The following is a 17,575-nucleotide window of genomic DNA, read 5'->3' as shown; positions in this document are numbered from 1 at the left end:
GGATCAATTCGATAGAAGCTCAGTTGCGAGCGATGCTATCAAATATTCAAAGTATCTTCTACTTATGTTCTAAAGTTATTTTGAGGTGAGTCACCCGCCCACAATTGAGTAGTGAAAAAAGGGGTTCCCCATGTTAAAAAGATGGATGAATGGACGAACGGACAAGTTGATGTTTTATTACATGGTTTACTTGCCTTTGTTACCCATGATGCTCGCTTATAACCAGCACATTAGAGCAACTCTAAAGTACGTCTCTTTTTACTATGCACTTTAAGCTTGACTTCACAACCAAACTGTGAGAGCCCTCCGTACGTGTTTCATAATTTCCTCAAACTTCTTAGCAAAAATGAAATATTAATACCCACTCTAGAATACCAAAGAAGAGAGTTGGCGAGCTCATCCAGCCCTGTATTGACCTATCTTGGTTTTCGAGATGAGAGCACTTTTTGAAAGCCGAGAAGGTCGAGGAAGAGGAGCTTGGTTACGTGGAAAGGCATCCTTTCTCATTTCTAGGTTGATAACCTTCATTTTCAGAGTTGTATTGCCGTGAATTTACGAGGAAAGGCTACTTACTAGCCGTATTGTTGGCTATGCTCTCTTGTAGCAAAGTTGTAAATCTGAGATTCTTTTGAGGGTTCTTTTCCTCCTCGTTGTTCCTATTCCGGAGATTGAAGAGAAAAACATATTTTTGCCCTCAGACACTCAGTCGAGTTCTCACCTTGTAACTCCCATTTATTGATTTGCATGTTAATTAACGAGGGAATTCGGGACAAGTCCCGTGAGAACAATCGTAATCTACTTTCTTTCCTGGCCCAACTTTGAACGGTTCCCAGTGTTGAGAGATAGAAACGAACTTTTTCCGATCACTTTGGCCAATGTAGCTCAAACAATTGAATAACAATGCTTCAATTAAACTTTCGTCTCTGATTAGGATTGGCCATTTGTTAATTATAAAGTTTGGGCCGTCCAAAATGAATGTAAACAAAAAGTTGGGGCTGCAAACTTTCTCATCCTATCGGCAGGTTGTGTGAAGGGTTTTTGTGTAGGCTGTGAGTAAGGATTCTTGACAGAATTATATTTATGTTGATTACAATAGCAATATCATTCGGTGGAAGCGTTGTAATCTTTGGCGAGCTTTAGGTATTCCTCAGGGCTGTAATCGAAGAGCTCATGATCTAATTTGTACCTAAGGTACAGATCATAAATCTCTTGGGACGTTAATGTGCCATAATATCTGTAAAAAAAAGAGTGACACCAAACTCGAAACATTTAAGGAATGTTTGAACATCAACTCCGTTCGCGCGCAATGGAGTTCTTGAAGTCGCGCAACCTTTCGTTTCTTACCTGGCCTTCTCCAATGGATTTGATGCGTGGCCAGCCTTTGTTTTATTCTCCTGAATGACTTCAATGCTGTTGTTAAATCCGACTTTGTCAAAGATGTACTTCTTATCTTCGTTGAAATGTTCCAATTTGGCAATGAAATGATACTCATAGCCTGGGGCACAAGGTTGACACCAACTCCAATACGGAGCCCAATGTTGGGCCAGACCCTCATTGACCAAGACCTAAATGTAGGTAACCGTGTTGAAATTGTCATGCGATAATGAGGTTCCATTCATTTCAAAAGACGTACCGAGCATTCGTTAAGCTCCATTGGACATTTGGTGAGGAAATTGACAAATTGTCGGAACGTTAACGTCTGAATATCTCCATGATCCACCCCAATCTCGCCTTTTTCAGGGGTTAATGGATCTTTCCTATGGTTTAGCCACTTGGATTTTACCTTCTCTGTGAGGTCCCGATGAACAGTGCTGTCCAGGAAGATGAACAATTACGAAGACAAAATTCGTTCCAATGGATGTCTCACTTGGATCCCTCTGAAATAATCGTGGCAAACGTCACAAACCCAAGTAAAAACGGGATAGACATTTTTTTAATTACCTGAAAGAGGCTCTATACGCCAGTAAAGGATCAGTTTCGTCCGGAATTTTCTCTTTTTCACTCCTACCCTTCTCTTCTCCAGTTTTATTTTCGGACTCCAATTGTTCCTCCTTCTTAGTTTCTTCTTGTTGATCTCGTTGTCTTTGGAGCACTAAAAGCTTTCGCCACGATTGAGATCCCACCTTGGGTGGCACACACATGGCAAATTTCCTCGACGGGATCTTGTAATGTTTACTGACAACAATTTTCGAGTCGAAAAGGGCGGAATGTTCCAGCTTTCTTGGGTCGTTGTAGCTGTTGCACACTTGTCGATATTTATCGAGCCGTTGGTCCATCTCCGTTTTGACATCATAATCCGATGAGGCCTCTTCACCCAGGCCTAAACCGACCAGTGAAAGAACACACAATTGGAGCAATAACATCATGAGTTGATCGGATAACACCTTCCAATACTGAAGGGTATCAAGTTCTCCTCATTCATTCAGGTAGAGATTACATGGCAGGTCTTGGTTGTACCATTCCAACCCATCCACGTCACTACAAAAGTGGGCTAGAAAGTAGTCATCAATTTCAAGTACAATTTTTCTACTTTCTAACATATTTTTGCTCAAGTTTTTTTACGCAATTGTGGCATGAATCATATTTTAGGGAAAGGATAAGGATATTTTCAAATTTGCAAAATCTTGAAAGCGCTTGAAAGCCCCAGAAAGCCCTTTCAACATTCGGATCGTGCCGATTTCAAGTCACTCAACCTCTAACATTTGGTTTTCAGGAAAGCCCGCCAACAACGGACTTAGTTCCCACTCGTACATGAATAAGAAAGTGATTACGAAGACCGTATCGCCACCCGTGGTGATCAAGTCCGAACCCGATTTGACCTTACTGGAACCAGGAAAATCCACGACTGACAAGCATCCTGTGATTGGCATCAAATCTGAGGTTCAGGCCGAGGATGCATCATCCTATGGGGGGTCTTCATCGTATCTGGCTGGATCCAGTGACCGTGCGCCTCCCACGTCCACCCGACATGATAATAAAATCAAGAGTGAGCACCACATTCGAAAAGGTAAGTGATATGAAAAGACTATTCATTTCGAAACCCACACTTTTCTCCTTGTATTCTGAACCTCGAGGCCATTGGTGTTGAGCCGAAGGTCGAGGGTACAGAGCCGAGTGAAAGGTCATCGGTGAGGTTCAATTTGAAGTTTGTCTGTCTGGTCTTGCGGCCTTATTAGGAGTGATCGAGTACATACCCACCTTCGAGAGTGGCTTTTATTCCACTTAATGCGCCCACTCATTTGCCTATATTGACAGGTTTCAAGAGAGCTGATCATGGATCAATTTCCACGCGTAGGAGGTGGCGTTAGTCCAAGCCGCCTCGATAAATTAAACCCGAAGGTTAGGGGTAATAAGGGTAAGTAGAGAGATTAAACAAAGCCAAAGGAAGTGCAAAATCTAAGCCGAGACTTAGTGGTTCACAACCACAAATACGCAGTAGGTATGATATAATGAGCGATCCTTGGCAACCTTCGCCTTCATTCCCAAATCTATACCCTCTTTCTTTCCCCGTGGTAGTAGAATTTATCACTTGCTCTAGGGAAAATTGGACAACAACCCCAAATGTCGTTACTGGTATGACTTGAGTACCATGAATTATTTTGTAGGCGAGGAGCCCAGACACATGAGTGAAAGAAGATGATTCGTGTTGGAATTCCTCGAACATTAATATCATTAAGAGCAACAGGAAGTTGGGGGTTGGGGAGTCTCTCGTCCTCCATCTCCTCCTCTTCGACCCCTCTGTTCGTTCTTCCAATTGCATTGGCATACCGAGTTGGCGTTGATCATGGATTCCGCGCTCAAGGAATGAGATTAGGAATATTCTGTGGGAAAACTCGCCACACTCTCATACAGAAATCATTGCACGCAGTACGTGAAGTTTGGATTGTTCCCTCACATTTGCCATATCCAAGTGTCGATCCAAAATCGAGCAGAGTATTTATTCATTCACGGAGAGTAGATATCGAAATTGGCGAAAGCCGCTCGTATTCTTGGAACTCTTGTCCCACCTGGCCTCTAAAACTGCGATCGCACACGGACAAATAGATAAGTACACCGTTATATTTAATGTTCCTTAGCGTGGTGGCGTTCACAATTCATTGCATCTCAAGGATGGCTAGGGGAGGAATAAAAGCTGAATTGCCATTTATTTGGCGGTGCTCTCTCTCTTTCGTTCTTGTGGGTCAGTCACACAGTTGGGAATCTTCCAATGCTTGGGATCTCACGAGTCGTGCCGAATTTCCTTGTGGCGATGGGCGAGTGTGTAGCTGATGTGCTCGCAATGTTGTCTGCCCATGGGAGGAAAATGAATTGTAAGCTTGAAATCTTCCCTGTTTGCCTAAGCATGTTCATGTGCAAGAAGGCCTTGTCCTAGTTTCCTGATCTCTCCGATCCGCTTGTGTGTGTGTGTGTGTGTGTGTGTGTGTGTGTGTACTTATTCTTCAGAAATCCCCCCTTAACTTCCCCCCTTCAAATTTCCCCTCTTGCTCTTGGCTCTGTCTGTACCCTGTGTGTTCGTTCGTCTCTGATCCGTGATCTCTTTCCCCCACTAGGTTCGCTTGAAGTTCTCTCTCACCGGTCTTTACTGGACCTTTTTTGACTTTCAAGTCCATTTGTCGGATGACAGTCCCATAATTCTTGGACTTTTCACTCGATGAAGCACACGGCTTTTTTATAATAGTTAGTGAATGATTAACTCATGGAGCCAGAAGCCATGAAAGGGATGGCTCTTTTTGATGAGCTTGGGAGCCTTTACACAATGATAATGAGGCGCGTTGTCGCGACTAATCTCGTCCAAATGGCGCCTTTGACCACGATTCTCAGAAGCTAAAGCTGTGGAAATTACAATATGCTTGAGGTGGGTGGTTTTTGTGTCTATGCCAATAGGCTGTAACTGACAGAATCAGGGCCTGATACGATTGTGAGCTATGCAACTCGTGCTGGTGCTTGTTCTCAAGTGTAAGGGAAATGAGTTCGTCCTCCTAAAGGTTAAATCCAAACCCGGCCTTGGCTCCTATCGACGCACAGAACAGTGCTGCAGTATATACATGTACCAGTATACGTACAGGATTCGAGTGCTTGCTACATCCATCTAGTCCTGTCCTTCTGGTTTGGATCGAAGAGACACAGGTTCGTGTACTTGAGTGGCAGCAGAGCTGGGTAATTTGTATTCTGTGGGGAATACTGGGGTTTGATAGCCTAATAATATCCAGGAAAGTGATGTAATGGATAGTGTCAAATCTCCTCAGACCCACAATCCGTTTCCTTCTTAAGCGAGTGGAAACATTCTTCAATTGGCATAACTTTTCCGCCCCAATTTTCAAAATGTTAAGTGAATGCTTCTCTAAGACAATTCCGTTTCAAAGTCTTTCTTTTTAACCAGATGTGCCATAGTCATCAGATTTACTAATTAGTATCAACACGAGCGTCGTTAGGCTAATCCAAATGAACTGATGGCAATTCCCATTCTTAAACTTTCTCTGCTCTCATATCCAATGAATTCAAAATGTACTCTTGAGTCAACAAAGCTTTCTATGAATACGGACATTTTGTGCTCCCTCTGGTCATTGCAATGCTTTGTGCATATCCCAGTGTGCCTAGAACTCGTCTTGTTTCTTCGAAAAATTCCCTATTTGTAGTCCGAAATTCATATAATCTTGAATGTCAAGAGTACGTACATGCACACTTTCGAGATCAGATATCCAAAATCTCGGACACAAATGTGCCATTGGAACTGGTTTGATTTGCCTGTTCGAGGAGGCCCATTCTGTATCTGGTCTATCTTTTGGCGTCCAAGTGCGCGTGTGTGTGTATACGTATGTTGGACCTGCGGAGACGAGAGTTCACTGACATTCCGAGTTTCATTTGGTGTCGTTGAGGAGTGGTATTACTCATGCAGGAAGTGAAGGAATTTCATGAAGACGATTTCTTGGTATTGGGCTCAACCAAGAGTCAGTTAAACCTAGTTCAAGTAGATGCTACCGAATGTTAGGTAACATTTCGGGGAAGATGTTAGAAAAATCGATTTGCTCTAAAGTATGCTAACAGATGACCTTCAGACCATCACTTTCCGCTCGTTTAATTTGGGCAAAATTCTACCATTACAACTGCTGAAGGCAGTATCACTTGTTTTGCTGCTATTATCATTGCGACGGTGATGATGACGACGACGCTAACCGAAACTTTGATAATCAAGATTGAGTGGTTCATGAAAGCGCAATATCGTAGCAAACATGGCTTACTTCGTGATTATTCCGTTTGACCTGTCACAAACCGACCACTGGAACGAATTTTTTCCTGAATGGACAATTCCAAGCTCCGCGTCCGTTCTCTGACGTCTCTCTGTGGATTTCTAATTTTCATATTCCTCTACTCGAAACGTGACATATAAAGAAACAAGAAAGTTACATTGATCTTGTGTTGATTACATGCACACATCCTTCGAATTTGTCGTATACACATTAAGACCAAGAAAACATTTTGTGTACGAGTGCCTTCAAGGAGGCGAAATATGAAAGGATGAAGAAGCGGCTCGTTATTGGGTATTATTGCTAATATCAGAATGATTACCGCCATTATTATTCTTGTTGTCATTACTGTTGATGTTATTGTCCTGCTTTCACGTGAAAAGTTCGTTGGAGAGGAAGGAAGTTAGCAAACAGGAATCTCACGATGATCGCCACATATTGCATCCAACCAAGCAGCCAGCCACGCCCTTAAGTTCCACGCCAAAGGGACCTCCTAGCTTTTCAGTCTGAGCTTCATCCCTCATCCCCCGTGTCTGGATGCTCCTCTTTACAATAATAAGGAAGGATGTGCCTCGAGACCTGATGCTCACCCAGCCAGTCTATTACTACAGAACCAGAAAACTGCTTTTGACGGATGTCCGAAAAGTGTACAAGGAAGCTGACACGCCCAGGTGATCAGAGCTCATATCCTCGCAGCTTATTAGGTGTTTGCACTCCGTTCTGTCAAGGTAGTCACTCTATCACGAGGAAAAAGGAAATCACCTCTTAACCAATGTGAAATCTTCTTTAGTTCATTGACTGCTACCTGAAATGCCTGTCAAGTTTTCCCAGGAAATGAGCATATCCCAAGCGGAACAGGTCTATCTTTTTTCGAACGGCCCGGAGGTCAGCGTAACATGGTGGCTGATAATCATTTGTAATTTGGTGGATCCCCATCCGTCATTGTTGATCATGAGGCAGGAAATCAGTTCAACTCGACCAATTAACCGGAGTTGCAATCTTGGATCTGGCTCGAGACTCGCGCTTTCATCATTCTCGTCCTTTTTGCTTTGATGGGGTCGATGGCGGGCTCTCAGGTTGGTGTGAACTAGGAAGTTCAATGGACTCCTATGTCATGATCTGCTTGCCAGGAAAACAGCTCAGTCCACCCACACACCTAGGCACTCACACACTCACCTTGGTTTGCGGAGCCTAGGAAGGCCCTGATCATGCGATTGCAATGTCATCGCCAGGACTGCATTGATAGCCAAGGGCCCCTGAATGGCAGCTTCATGCCATGTTCAAAGAAATCTAACGGTCCCAACCTCGGAAAACGTAACACACGACGAACCATCATTACATCATTGATCAGTTTTCAATTGCCAACTGGCAGAAGATTGAACTTGAACATTTGCGGTGAGTATAATTTTGTGCGGTACGTACTGTAAGGGTTGCAGTCTTTCCGAGTCTAGGTAGAATTGAGGTTTTTTTGAAGAGATGACTGGATGGATGTTTTGGGTTGGTACAAAAACACTTCAATATTGAGCATTGAACATGTTTGGAATTTGATATGCGATCCTTACGGAGTGGTCAAGTCTGTGGCAAACAATTGATGAGAAATTATTGGGTCCTTATTTTTGTCAGAAAAATACCGAACGACAGTTATTTTGATTGCCAAAATTAGCGGACCCGATCAATTGCCAAAACCTAGGTGCAAACACCTGCCAATTTTAAGCACAAACAGAGACGTATGCCTGGTTTCTTATTTTTACTTCTCAGATTCAAATGTTAGTCATATTTTGAGGCTTCAAGTATCTTCAAGCTTTGATTGACGTCAGTGTCAAGAAGGCCTTGTGCAAGAATACATTTGCCTGGTGTGTGTGCGAGAGTATGCGTAGAGAACACGAGATGGAGTAGATTATACTATGCCAGATGGTTGTACGGACGATGGATGCATCATGCTTCATGGTTTGGGGGCCAACGAACGGTTCCGTCGTTTTCTTTGGGAGGTTAATACCACTTCGGATATCCTTAAGAAGCATCGGATGAAGGAAGGAGGGAAGGAAGGCGGCGTAGGGGCGCAGCAGACGTCGATTGTTCACTGTTCAGGTTTCGAGGTCTTTCAAAATGGCAGCCGGCGAAATCATGTACTAGTTCGGTCGAACCGCAAACCTGACGACTATCAGCTGGTTTTTTCCTCCTTGATCGTTTCCGGAAGAAAATTCGCCTTACCCTTCCAGGATTCCCACTGTCAAAGAGGAGACGCCTTCCAACATTTGCCGGCAGTGATCCTTGTGGGCGCGTAAGGAACCCTGTCCTTGCATTGCACCGTTAGGATATCTACTGCATGCTCCGACCCACAATGCCTCTCTGGCAGCTTTCATTCCCAAAACCAGAAAGATTTCCTGACTCGCAATTCTCAAGGAGTCAAGAAGGGACGGCTGGTGGTTCCGTAGCTACCTGGGCCATCATGGATGCTATTTTCTTTGTCTGAATTGAGATTTCCTGCTTCTCGCTCGCTCCTGCTCAGTTCAGATCTTAGCCAACAAGTCATGAGAAAACGAGGATCGAGCAATCGAGCGTGGGCTCTCGTTCAAGCCAGCGGGTAGTTGGGCCAAAGTGTATGTACAAGCAAGCAGTCCTACGAGTGCACACAACCTTTTCACATACCTCAATTCCAGTCTACCCATGTGCTTTTCATCAACTACGACTTGGTGCTAGATGCATGGCCGGAAGATGAAATGGTCGAAGTCGTGGTGCCTCCTGACTTGGTCTTGCGTACAATCGTACTTACCGCCAATCCTGGAGGCAATCTCTATTTCGTTTTCGGTCGTTTGGCGTGGGGAAAACATTCAAGTTCACAGCGAGGGAAAACACAGTTGCACAAATGCATTCCATTTCTTCCACTACATTCGAGCACGAGGAATGAGATTCTCATACGGTAGTAGAGAGGTAGCTTTTCTTTGCTTCAATCAGGATTGGGAAACAAAATTTGCATCGTTGGTAGATGGTTGATAATTGTTTTTTTTTATGCCATGCCCGTTGACCCCTTGGTCGGTCAGTGATTTGAAGGATTAGTTCCCATCCCAATTTCCGGTTTCTCCTCTTATCTCATCTAACCATCTCGAAGGGCCAGTGAGGTATTTTCAAGGATCTCTTAATCTCCAAACAACTTTGCATCCGTATCACTTCTTCTCTTTTGATACTGACCTACAAATGGAGTGACAGATCTATAGCGAAGAGCGTATGCAGCTCCACGCTCGAAATCAGAATTTATGTCTGTTAATATGTAGTAGTTCTCGTAGTTGAGTCACCGACTAATTTCAAATGCCGACCTGCTTTGACGGCAAAGAGTAGAGCTCGTGAATTGCGATATCAAGTCTCCCAAGGTGATCTGACGGTGCTTTTCTTCCTGTTCAACTTGATCGTGCAATTCTTGCCTGTCAAGAACCCACCCTCAATATTGCTATTAGTATTACCCGGAGACAAGAGGTTGACGCAATACTGCTGGATGGTTTTCTATTGAGAAGGAAACTTGCAAAAATCATTGCTCACATTCCATTGTCATCATTCGGGTGGGCTGCAGGAAACGTTCTTGGAAGTTCCAAGCTGTTTCCTCGACAGCGAGGCTTCCCAAGCTGTTTGAACACTTTTCAAATGGTGGCGACGATGATCATCATCATGACGGTGATGAAATTCGGCCAAGTTCAAGGCATTCACCTGTGACGGAATGTGTTCACAACTTCGTTCATGAGATTGTTCTTGTTGATTTGGCAATCAGAAATTCGAGGAAGTCCATGTGATGGTGCTCAAAAAATCAGTGACAAGGTCGCCGAAGAAAGGGTTAGTTGTACCTAGTTTCTCTCCAACCAGGCGGATGTTACATAATAATGTCGAGCCGTTCTTTTTGCGCCCAAAACTCTTGAGATGATTAAAAGCCATAAGGCAAGGAAACGAGCTTGATCCTCGGTTTCCCCGGCTTAACCTTTCTCCTATCTCTAACATAATATCTCATTAAGAAACCTATTTAAACTTTGGTTAACAATCGGCTCATTATGCTTTGCACAAAGTACAACAATATAGCCAGCACAATTGATCCATGGAAAAAATCGCAGAAAACACACTCACACATTCAGTGTTTTCTCCATTCTCCTCAATGATTCATCCTAACCAGTAATGGGCCTCGATGTGAACTTGATTGAGGCTCGATTCCGGATTCCTGTTGAGTTGCCAATGGCACATGAATTTAGTCCTGATCTCAGAAGTTTTCTGGTTTTTTGTTTGCTCAGTGCTCTGCCAGCTGTCTTGTCATGAGGACATCATGGATTGGAGGCTACTCCGTGCATCTGGCAGCATAGCTCCATACGTGCTGTCATTCCTAGCCAGCACATACAATGCATTGTAGCAGAATACTAGTTCATATGTGCGATTGAGTGTGGGACCGTGTTCGACTGATTGCTGGCTTGCTGGCTTGAGGGCTGCCATGCATGCATGTGGCAGTACTACTGTAAAATTGTGAGTGTGTCCGTGTGTACGCACAACAGCTGCTGCGTCCTTCTTAGCTGCTATTCTGGTAACGGGAAGCAATAATGTGTCGAAATTTCCCTATTTAAAAGGCACTTGAAGGAAACAGCTCGCTTCACCGTCCATTGAATGAGATTTGTGCAAGAATCAGTTGTTTCCCACTTCTCGCTCGTCCGTTTGGAGGGTTACAAGTCATTGCGCACACAAACTTACATAGTTAGTGGAATATTTGCATGATGAAATCAAAGGATATGCAACTAGATGTGTAAATTAACGTGCAAGGGAAACAAGACTAACATTCCAACTTGCATTGAGGTGCTAGATTCACTTTTCGTAACCAAATTTGTTCGCCGTGGCAAGTTTCAAGTGACGAATTCGCATGCGCTTTTTAGCTTCTAGACGCTGAGAAAACAGTTTTTCATCTCAAGCATTTCATCCTCAAACGTTCTCGGAAATGAATGATAAGATGTGGGACAGAGCTGATGCAATTAGAGGTCGTTATATACCATCACATTTTGAAAGCCTCAGAAAACGCGAGAATGGATGTTTTTTTTTCTAAGAGCTTTGAAATTAAGGAACGAAAGTAGTCAGCCAACGTTTTATGTTCATGACTTGGCTTCAGTACCAATGAAGATGCTTGCTTACCAAGAATATTTTTATTCATCTTTCAATTTTACATATGTCAAGAAATTCCTGTTTTGAGCTCTTGTGTGATTCATTGGATATAGCTTGACATTGTCACCCAATTTAAACAACCGTTGGCCAATCTTATTCTTATCCTCAGACTAGTTTGGTCAGAAAGCCCTTTAAATCATGATCTCTAGAACGACCCTATACACCTGATACATCAACCTCCGTTTAATAGGAGGACGCATGTGGTTATAACAGGTTCTACAATTGACTAAATTGTTTTTTATCTTCATCACATCTTTCAAGGTCTCGCCTTGAAATTGTGCCGGAAAAAAAGATATCCTTTCTTTTAACGAAGAAATCAGGATGTGTCTCGAGTTGTCAGCAGCGGTTGGTTTAGTAGCGATGGGAGGGTACGATAACTGTTCAGCATGGAAAAACCTGTGAGATTGCGCCTGGTTGAAGTCTCGTCATTGACTCAGGCAGAGTGGCATAGAGGTGCATTCACTCACACGCACACCTAGGGACATGCACAACCTCGCTCTACGCCGGTCCTTAAGAAGATCCCGGTTGTCTTGAACCAAGTCGTTTCCTCTTCAAGAGCCGTGAAATCCCCTCTCCTTCCATCCTCTTGGTTCATCGTAGCCGTCCTGCCTAACTAAAATGATACACATGAACATCTAACGGGGACGAGGATCGGTAAACAAAAGCTGTCCTGGGTGGAAGTGCCGTGAAATCTTGTTCGCTCGTCTTGACAGTGGCAAAAGGTTTTGACATTGAAGGAGCAAAATCATGGATCAGCAATGAATTGCTTCACAGCCAGTTACCTATGGAGTACTCACGTGCTCTGCTCTTGCATGGAACGCTTGTCAAGCGCATATACGAATCCATAGTGATCCGACAGGGCATTGGGGTGAAGGCAAAAACACTCATTTAGGAAGTGACAAAGTCCCGTTGGCTTCGAGTGCCTGACTCCTCGGGGTGGGTGAGATAGTCGGGAAAATCCGCCCAGTCCGCCCACACATTGTGCGACTGGCATGTTTCTTTCTTTGAGATCTTTCGTTTCATCCGATACATATGAGGATTGGGCGTGAATTTCGAGTTTGGAGAAAACAGGTTTGGGGACCGAGTAGTAAGTAAGTGAGTAAGAGTTGGCGTCTATTCTCAGCCAGCTCGCTTCGATCGTTCAACAAGAATAATGGGCAGCTTCCAACGTCATCTTTGAATACTCAGTCTGACTTCCTGGTAAAAAAAAACGATCGAATGAATCGTTTATCCGTATACCGTTCAATGAATGATTTGAGTTGATGAAGAGCTGACGTAAATCTTAGTTCGAGGATCAGGTTTTCCAAATGCTCAATATTTCTCCTCGACCTTTGTCAAGTCCGATGGCGTCAGCTGGTAACAAAATCACGTCCTTAAAAGAACGCAAGTGGAAGTGGGGATTTCCACGGATTTAAAAGAACGGATTGAGAGGTACTTATTCCCTTTCCGAACTTCATTGGCCGGCTAAATATAATGAAAGATCGGTTTTATGACTGCCGCTTAATTGCCAAAAATAATGTCTTGTTTGAACACTATGTACTCCTGCACTGTACCAATCGATTGCTCCACGACTAACGTGTGTTACTAGAAAGGTGAACTAGTGGAGGTATGGCGATTTCTTACAGTAAAAACTCGGTCATCAGCCGGTGATTGTCCGGCCAAACTAACTCGATCGTGAGCTGGTCTCTTGCTTTTTTTGGAACGGTGTCCCCGTTCGAATGGATAGGAAAACAAATGCTACTCAAAGTCTGGCTATTATCACTACTCCTCAGAATCTGTTGTCCTGTCCTCCGATTGAACGGTGTTTATTATTGTGCTAAAATCTTCACGCTTTTCTTGATTGCAACCAACAGACGTTGAGAATGTAGAGCAAGGCCACCGTTTTCCATCAGCTGGAAAGAATGCAAGTGGGAATCTAGTCATATGCGAAATTTTCAAACTAGTACCCCATGACATTACACTTGAAACTACGAAATGAATGTACCTTACAACTACGGTACGCACATGGGTTGTCGGAATGCTTTTGGCCCATCATCTTCAAAATTTCATCCGCTGTGGATTACTCTACTGTCAAGTGTAATGCAGCATGGGCCATGATGGTTTCGGCACTGGATTCGTATTACGACAGACGGATCCATCATTCCTGGATGGGAAATATGTCTTGTCACCTGATCAATTCAATCATGAAACTCCAGGGTGATAATAAGGTTGAGAGCATAGGCATATAATGACTTTGGACAGAGCTCACGCTGATCGGCATACTATCGAAGTATTAGACAATGATGATCGTGATGAGGGGGAGTAGTTCAATTTCACAATCCTTTCCGACTACTTGCTCAGGTGTACTATCAATTTCGTCCGATATGCTGGGCACCGAGTCATTCCTTCTTATTGAGACTTGCAAACTAACAAGTGAAAACGACCACTGCTCTGCAGATTGGATCAAATACACATTCCCTTGCCAAACGTTAGTTAGTCATCTTTTTGTGCTATATGATATGGTATAATACAAATTCGCTTGTTCTATGAAGTTTCAATTGTTTAATTTAGAGACTATAGGAATAACATTGCCGGGATTGTCAAACTATTTTCTTTAAAAACCCATGGATTTGGAAAGTGATGCGTCATTGTATAGTAATAGTTTGAATGGAAAACGTGGTGGGAGCTCATACTCTTGGCTCACCCCGTCGATAAAAAAGTGCCTCAATGGAGAAACCTCTTCAATCTCAAAGTAAATTTTAGGTGGCTATTTTTCAGTTACGGTGAGTGCCACTCAGCAATGGCGAGCCGTTAATTTGGAAATGTTAGTCGATGGTATCTTCCGTGTACTTTCAGTGCTCAAGAATACTCACGATCCAGAGAATCTAGTTTCATGTCTCTTTTTATTCACTTCTACCCTGACCTTTTTTGCTAGTTATCTCTTCCCGTTATCTCAAGAACGGGCATGAAATGAGCTGAAAGAAACGTATATTGTGATATACAGTACCCCTACTCAACAGGCCTACACTCGCCCAACACTTGGAATCATTTGTTTGCTTTCTCGTCAGGAGTTGATCCCCTCATGTCTTATTCTCCCCATTTCCCTCTCTCTCTCTCTCTCATTCCCTCTTTCTCTCTCTCTCTCTCTGTCTGTCTCTCGTTCCTCAGCTTCACCCTCATTCCTCACTTCGGCCTTTGAGCTAAAACTGGCAGGATGTGTTGGGAAAGAATCATGCAAAATGACCCTGACCTGAAATCGTTTCAGAGCCCGCAATGCAGCATCTCCACCCCCAACACAAGAATGACTCTTCTTCTCACTTTCCATCTTATCGTTGTCGCCTCAATGCAAATCCATCTTGTTTCGAACAAGTCCGGCATTTCAAGGCATTTTCCTCGACTTTGATTTTGTCTCTGATTGAAAAATGATGCAGACATTTTGCACACTGTCACAATGTATTTTGCTGAAGGGTTTGTATATTCAACTCATTGGCCATGTTTTTAGACGAAAATTAAGAATTTAGAAGAGAATGTTAGGCATTTCCGTAGGCGGGTTCCAAGAAATTGAACAGCAAAAAGAAACTTGGATTGGTTCTGTTTGGGGTTTTCTTCCTTCTTTTTGGATTAGAATGGTTGTCGTATCGTACATAGAATATTTCGATGAAAAGTGGTGCTTTGACATTTCAATCGAGTTCTTAAAAGAAATTTGCTCTTAAAGCTTGTTTTTTTTCTATTTGTTTTACTGAATTGACTGCGTCTTTCAGACCACTAAAAAATTCAATTTCGTGAATGTGTACGATGTCCATTCGAGTCCAATGATTGATATATCATTTTGAGATCAAGCATTATTTTTTGTGCTATGCTCGTAGAGATCGCCATCAACCATGACATACAATGAATCGATGTTCATAATGAAACTTGTCCTCGTGGGCATTGCGTAATCATGGTGTCAAAACATTGCCGGATGGACGGACGGGATTTCGACTGGAAGTTTGTTTGGAAATTGTTTCCTAATTTGTGGCTATTTTCCCGTACGCATTGCAACAAGTGGTGCACTTCAGCATTTCTTGGGATGGCGTGTAACACAAACTTTGTTTTGTTCTTCAAGTCTCAATCGCTCGTTTTTTAGGAGTCTCAACAACCTGTTTTCAGATTCTCATTTAAAAAAATGTGCGAGATCGTGTTGTCTATTGGCAAAGACGAGGCACAACCGCCAACACCCAACGCTCAAGCTTATCCCCAAATGGTCATCAGAGAGCTTCATGAGGAGAAACTTCAGCTTGGAATGGGCTCGAACTAGTTAAGTAGGGAGAGAATAAATATATGTGACAAGAATCGTTCCCAGCGATTCAAAATCTCGAAAAATATGTCAGACTTGATTGACCCTGGAAAGCCTCTCCTAGTGAGGAACTTCATTTCAATGGTCGATGAGGCATCCAGTTCCAGTTCATGACGAGCATCTTCAGTGACGAAGTGGTCGTCTGAAGTGTGGATCTCCAGGTCGTGTAGGCAGCTCATTCAACAATCAAACCGAGCGAGCACCACGCACTTAACGTATTCATAGGTGGGCAGCAAAGCAACAGACAGTCAGGTCTGAGACCCCAACAGCTCGGTTTTGGCAGCCCCCCAAGTGACACGCTCCGTCTTCGCTCCAAATGGTGGGTTGGAGCGAGACTGTTTACTTGGAAGCCGTGGTCAGGGTAGCGATGGCGGAGGCGATGACGATGGCAATGGTGGCGCCCTCGTTTGTTGTTCATCGCTTTTAGTGGATGAGTGTAGGTATCCCACTGTATAAAACGTTGGGTGTGTGGAGGAAGGTTCTTCGATTCTTTGGGGTCAACACTCGAATTCAAGGACATTCGCTTTTGGGCGGCGATGTGGAGAGCTGGATCTCTTTGTGACTGGAAAGGTGCCTTTGGGCCAAGATGAGTCTTGCGCAGAGCTCTTGCTGGCTGTTACATTAGTGACTTTTCTCATTGAGGAAGACGTCCAAAAATGTCGCTTTACTCGAGCTGAGTAATAATCGGCTGGAAATGGAGTGGCTATCTTGGAGTTCGAGGCACCGACAATGCTAATTTGGGATTAAGTCTAGTTATCCAGAACATCGCAAATGGAATGAAGACAGACCACCAGACAGCCACGATGGCCGACCAAAATCTGTTACATAATTAATACATTTAGTCGATTTACATATCACTGGGGAGACCTGATCTCCTGCTTAGGTCTTATCTGTGAGGAGCTCATTAAAGGCTACGCTCCGTTTGAGGCCCACATGAATATTTTCGATGCGAATAAGTGTATGTATACGTCTCTGTGTAGTCGAGTGTTACGTAAGTAGTCAAACAAATCCGGGACTTCAAAAAGGTTTCCTCTTCCACGTTTGTGGGCTCTCCAAATACCAAACTGACAAGCATCCTGCAGCAAGCAGGTTTGGCCCAGTGTACCTATGTATAAATATACGAACGTATGTGCCCCTGTGTAGTGTGGAGTGTGAGCTTGATTCTGACAGAGACGACCAAGCCCAAGTTCTCCACCAATCGTCGGGAAGGGCTTTTTTTTTGCCCGGGTAGGCCTATAAAATCTGAGGTAGACATACGTAGAGAGGTAAACACGAATTTTCAAGGAGGCGATGCGTGGTTTCAAATCATCGTTTGATTCTATGCTGCGTAGTAATAACAATTCAATGAACTTCAAATTATACCGACCATTGACATTTACTCGGTAACTCGGTCTGAAGCCCTTCTTTGGTATTTTCATTGAAGGTTGCGAAGGCGATAGCGAAAGCGAAACGAAAACTAGCGATTGAAGGCTCATTTTTGGGTAGTTTTATTTGCATTACACTCTATACGTAATGTGCGGTTCCCGCTTTGTGCCAGCAGAAATGGGACCATGCTAAGCTTTGACAGGTTTTCAAATAGCTTGCCATTTGTAAACTCCTTTCAATTTGATTAAGTTCTGATGAATGAGTGCGAACTTGAGAAGAAGGGCTTTGTTAGGCGGCAAGGGGCTTTTTGTGAATGGATACTTTTAGTACTTGACTTCCCACACACAAAGATCAATTCCTAAGAAAGTGTAACCTGAAATTTAGTCCAAATCCTTATTGCCAGCCGTCTGCCATCGACCAACATATCAACTAACCAGCCAACCAAAAGATCAATCAGTCAATGAGAATCGCA

At 43.5% G+C, this 17,575-nt stretch overlaps 2 protein-coding genes across 3 annotated transcripts in view; one reads left to right on the top strand and one right to left on the bottom strand.

Annotated features, from left to right (window-relative positions):
- Positions 1–317: 317 nt before the first annotated feature.
- LOC131878036 (carbohydrate sulfotransferase 11-like) lies at positions 318–2,478 on the bottom strand. Of its 2 annotated transcripts, XM_059223937.1 has the most exons (4): positions 1,942–2,473; positions 1,634–1,877; positions 1,345–1,565; positions 318–1,234 (listed from the first exon to the last, which is right to left on the bottom strand). In XM_059223937.1, exons 2-4 carry the CDS (start codon positions 1,652–1,654, stop codon positions 1,102–1,104), a joined length of 375 nt encoding a protein of 124 aa, XP_059079920.1. In that variant the 5' UTR covers positions 1,655–1,877; positions 1,942–2,473; the 3' UTR covers positions 318–1,101. The 2 variants fall into 2 exon arrangements, with proteins under 2 accessions (XP_059079920.1, XP_059079919.1); XM_059223936.1 differs by lacking the exons at positions 318–1,234; positions 1,345–1,565 and having other exon boundaries at positions 1,614–1,877; positions 1,942–2,478.
- A 220-nt stretch (positions 2,479–2,698) lies between these two features.
- The window catches only part of LOC131878019 (ecdysone-induced protein 74EF-like), a gene marked incomplete in the record, with an annotated part of 45,843 nt that continues 30,966 nt past the window's right edge, over positions 2,699–17,575 (top strand). The window contains 1 exon segment of the mRNA XM_059223914.1: positions 2,699–3,007. Within this exon segment, the coding sequence (XP_059079897.1) occupies positions 2,752–3,007 (256 nt within the window).

Source organism: Tigriopus californicus, chromosome 3, assembly GCF_007210705.1.
Source record: "Tigriopus californicus strain San Diego chromosome 3, Tcal_SD_v2.1, whole genome shotgun sequence".
Classification (NCBI taxonomy): Eukaryota; Metazoa; Arthropoda; class Copepoda; order Harpacticoida; family Harpacticidae; genus Tigriopus; species Tigriopus californicus.
This window is presented reverse-complemented; position numbering and strand designations above follow the sequence as displayed.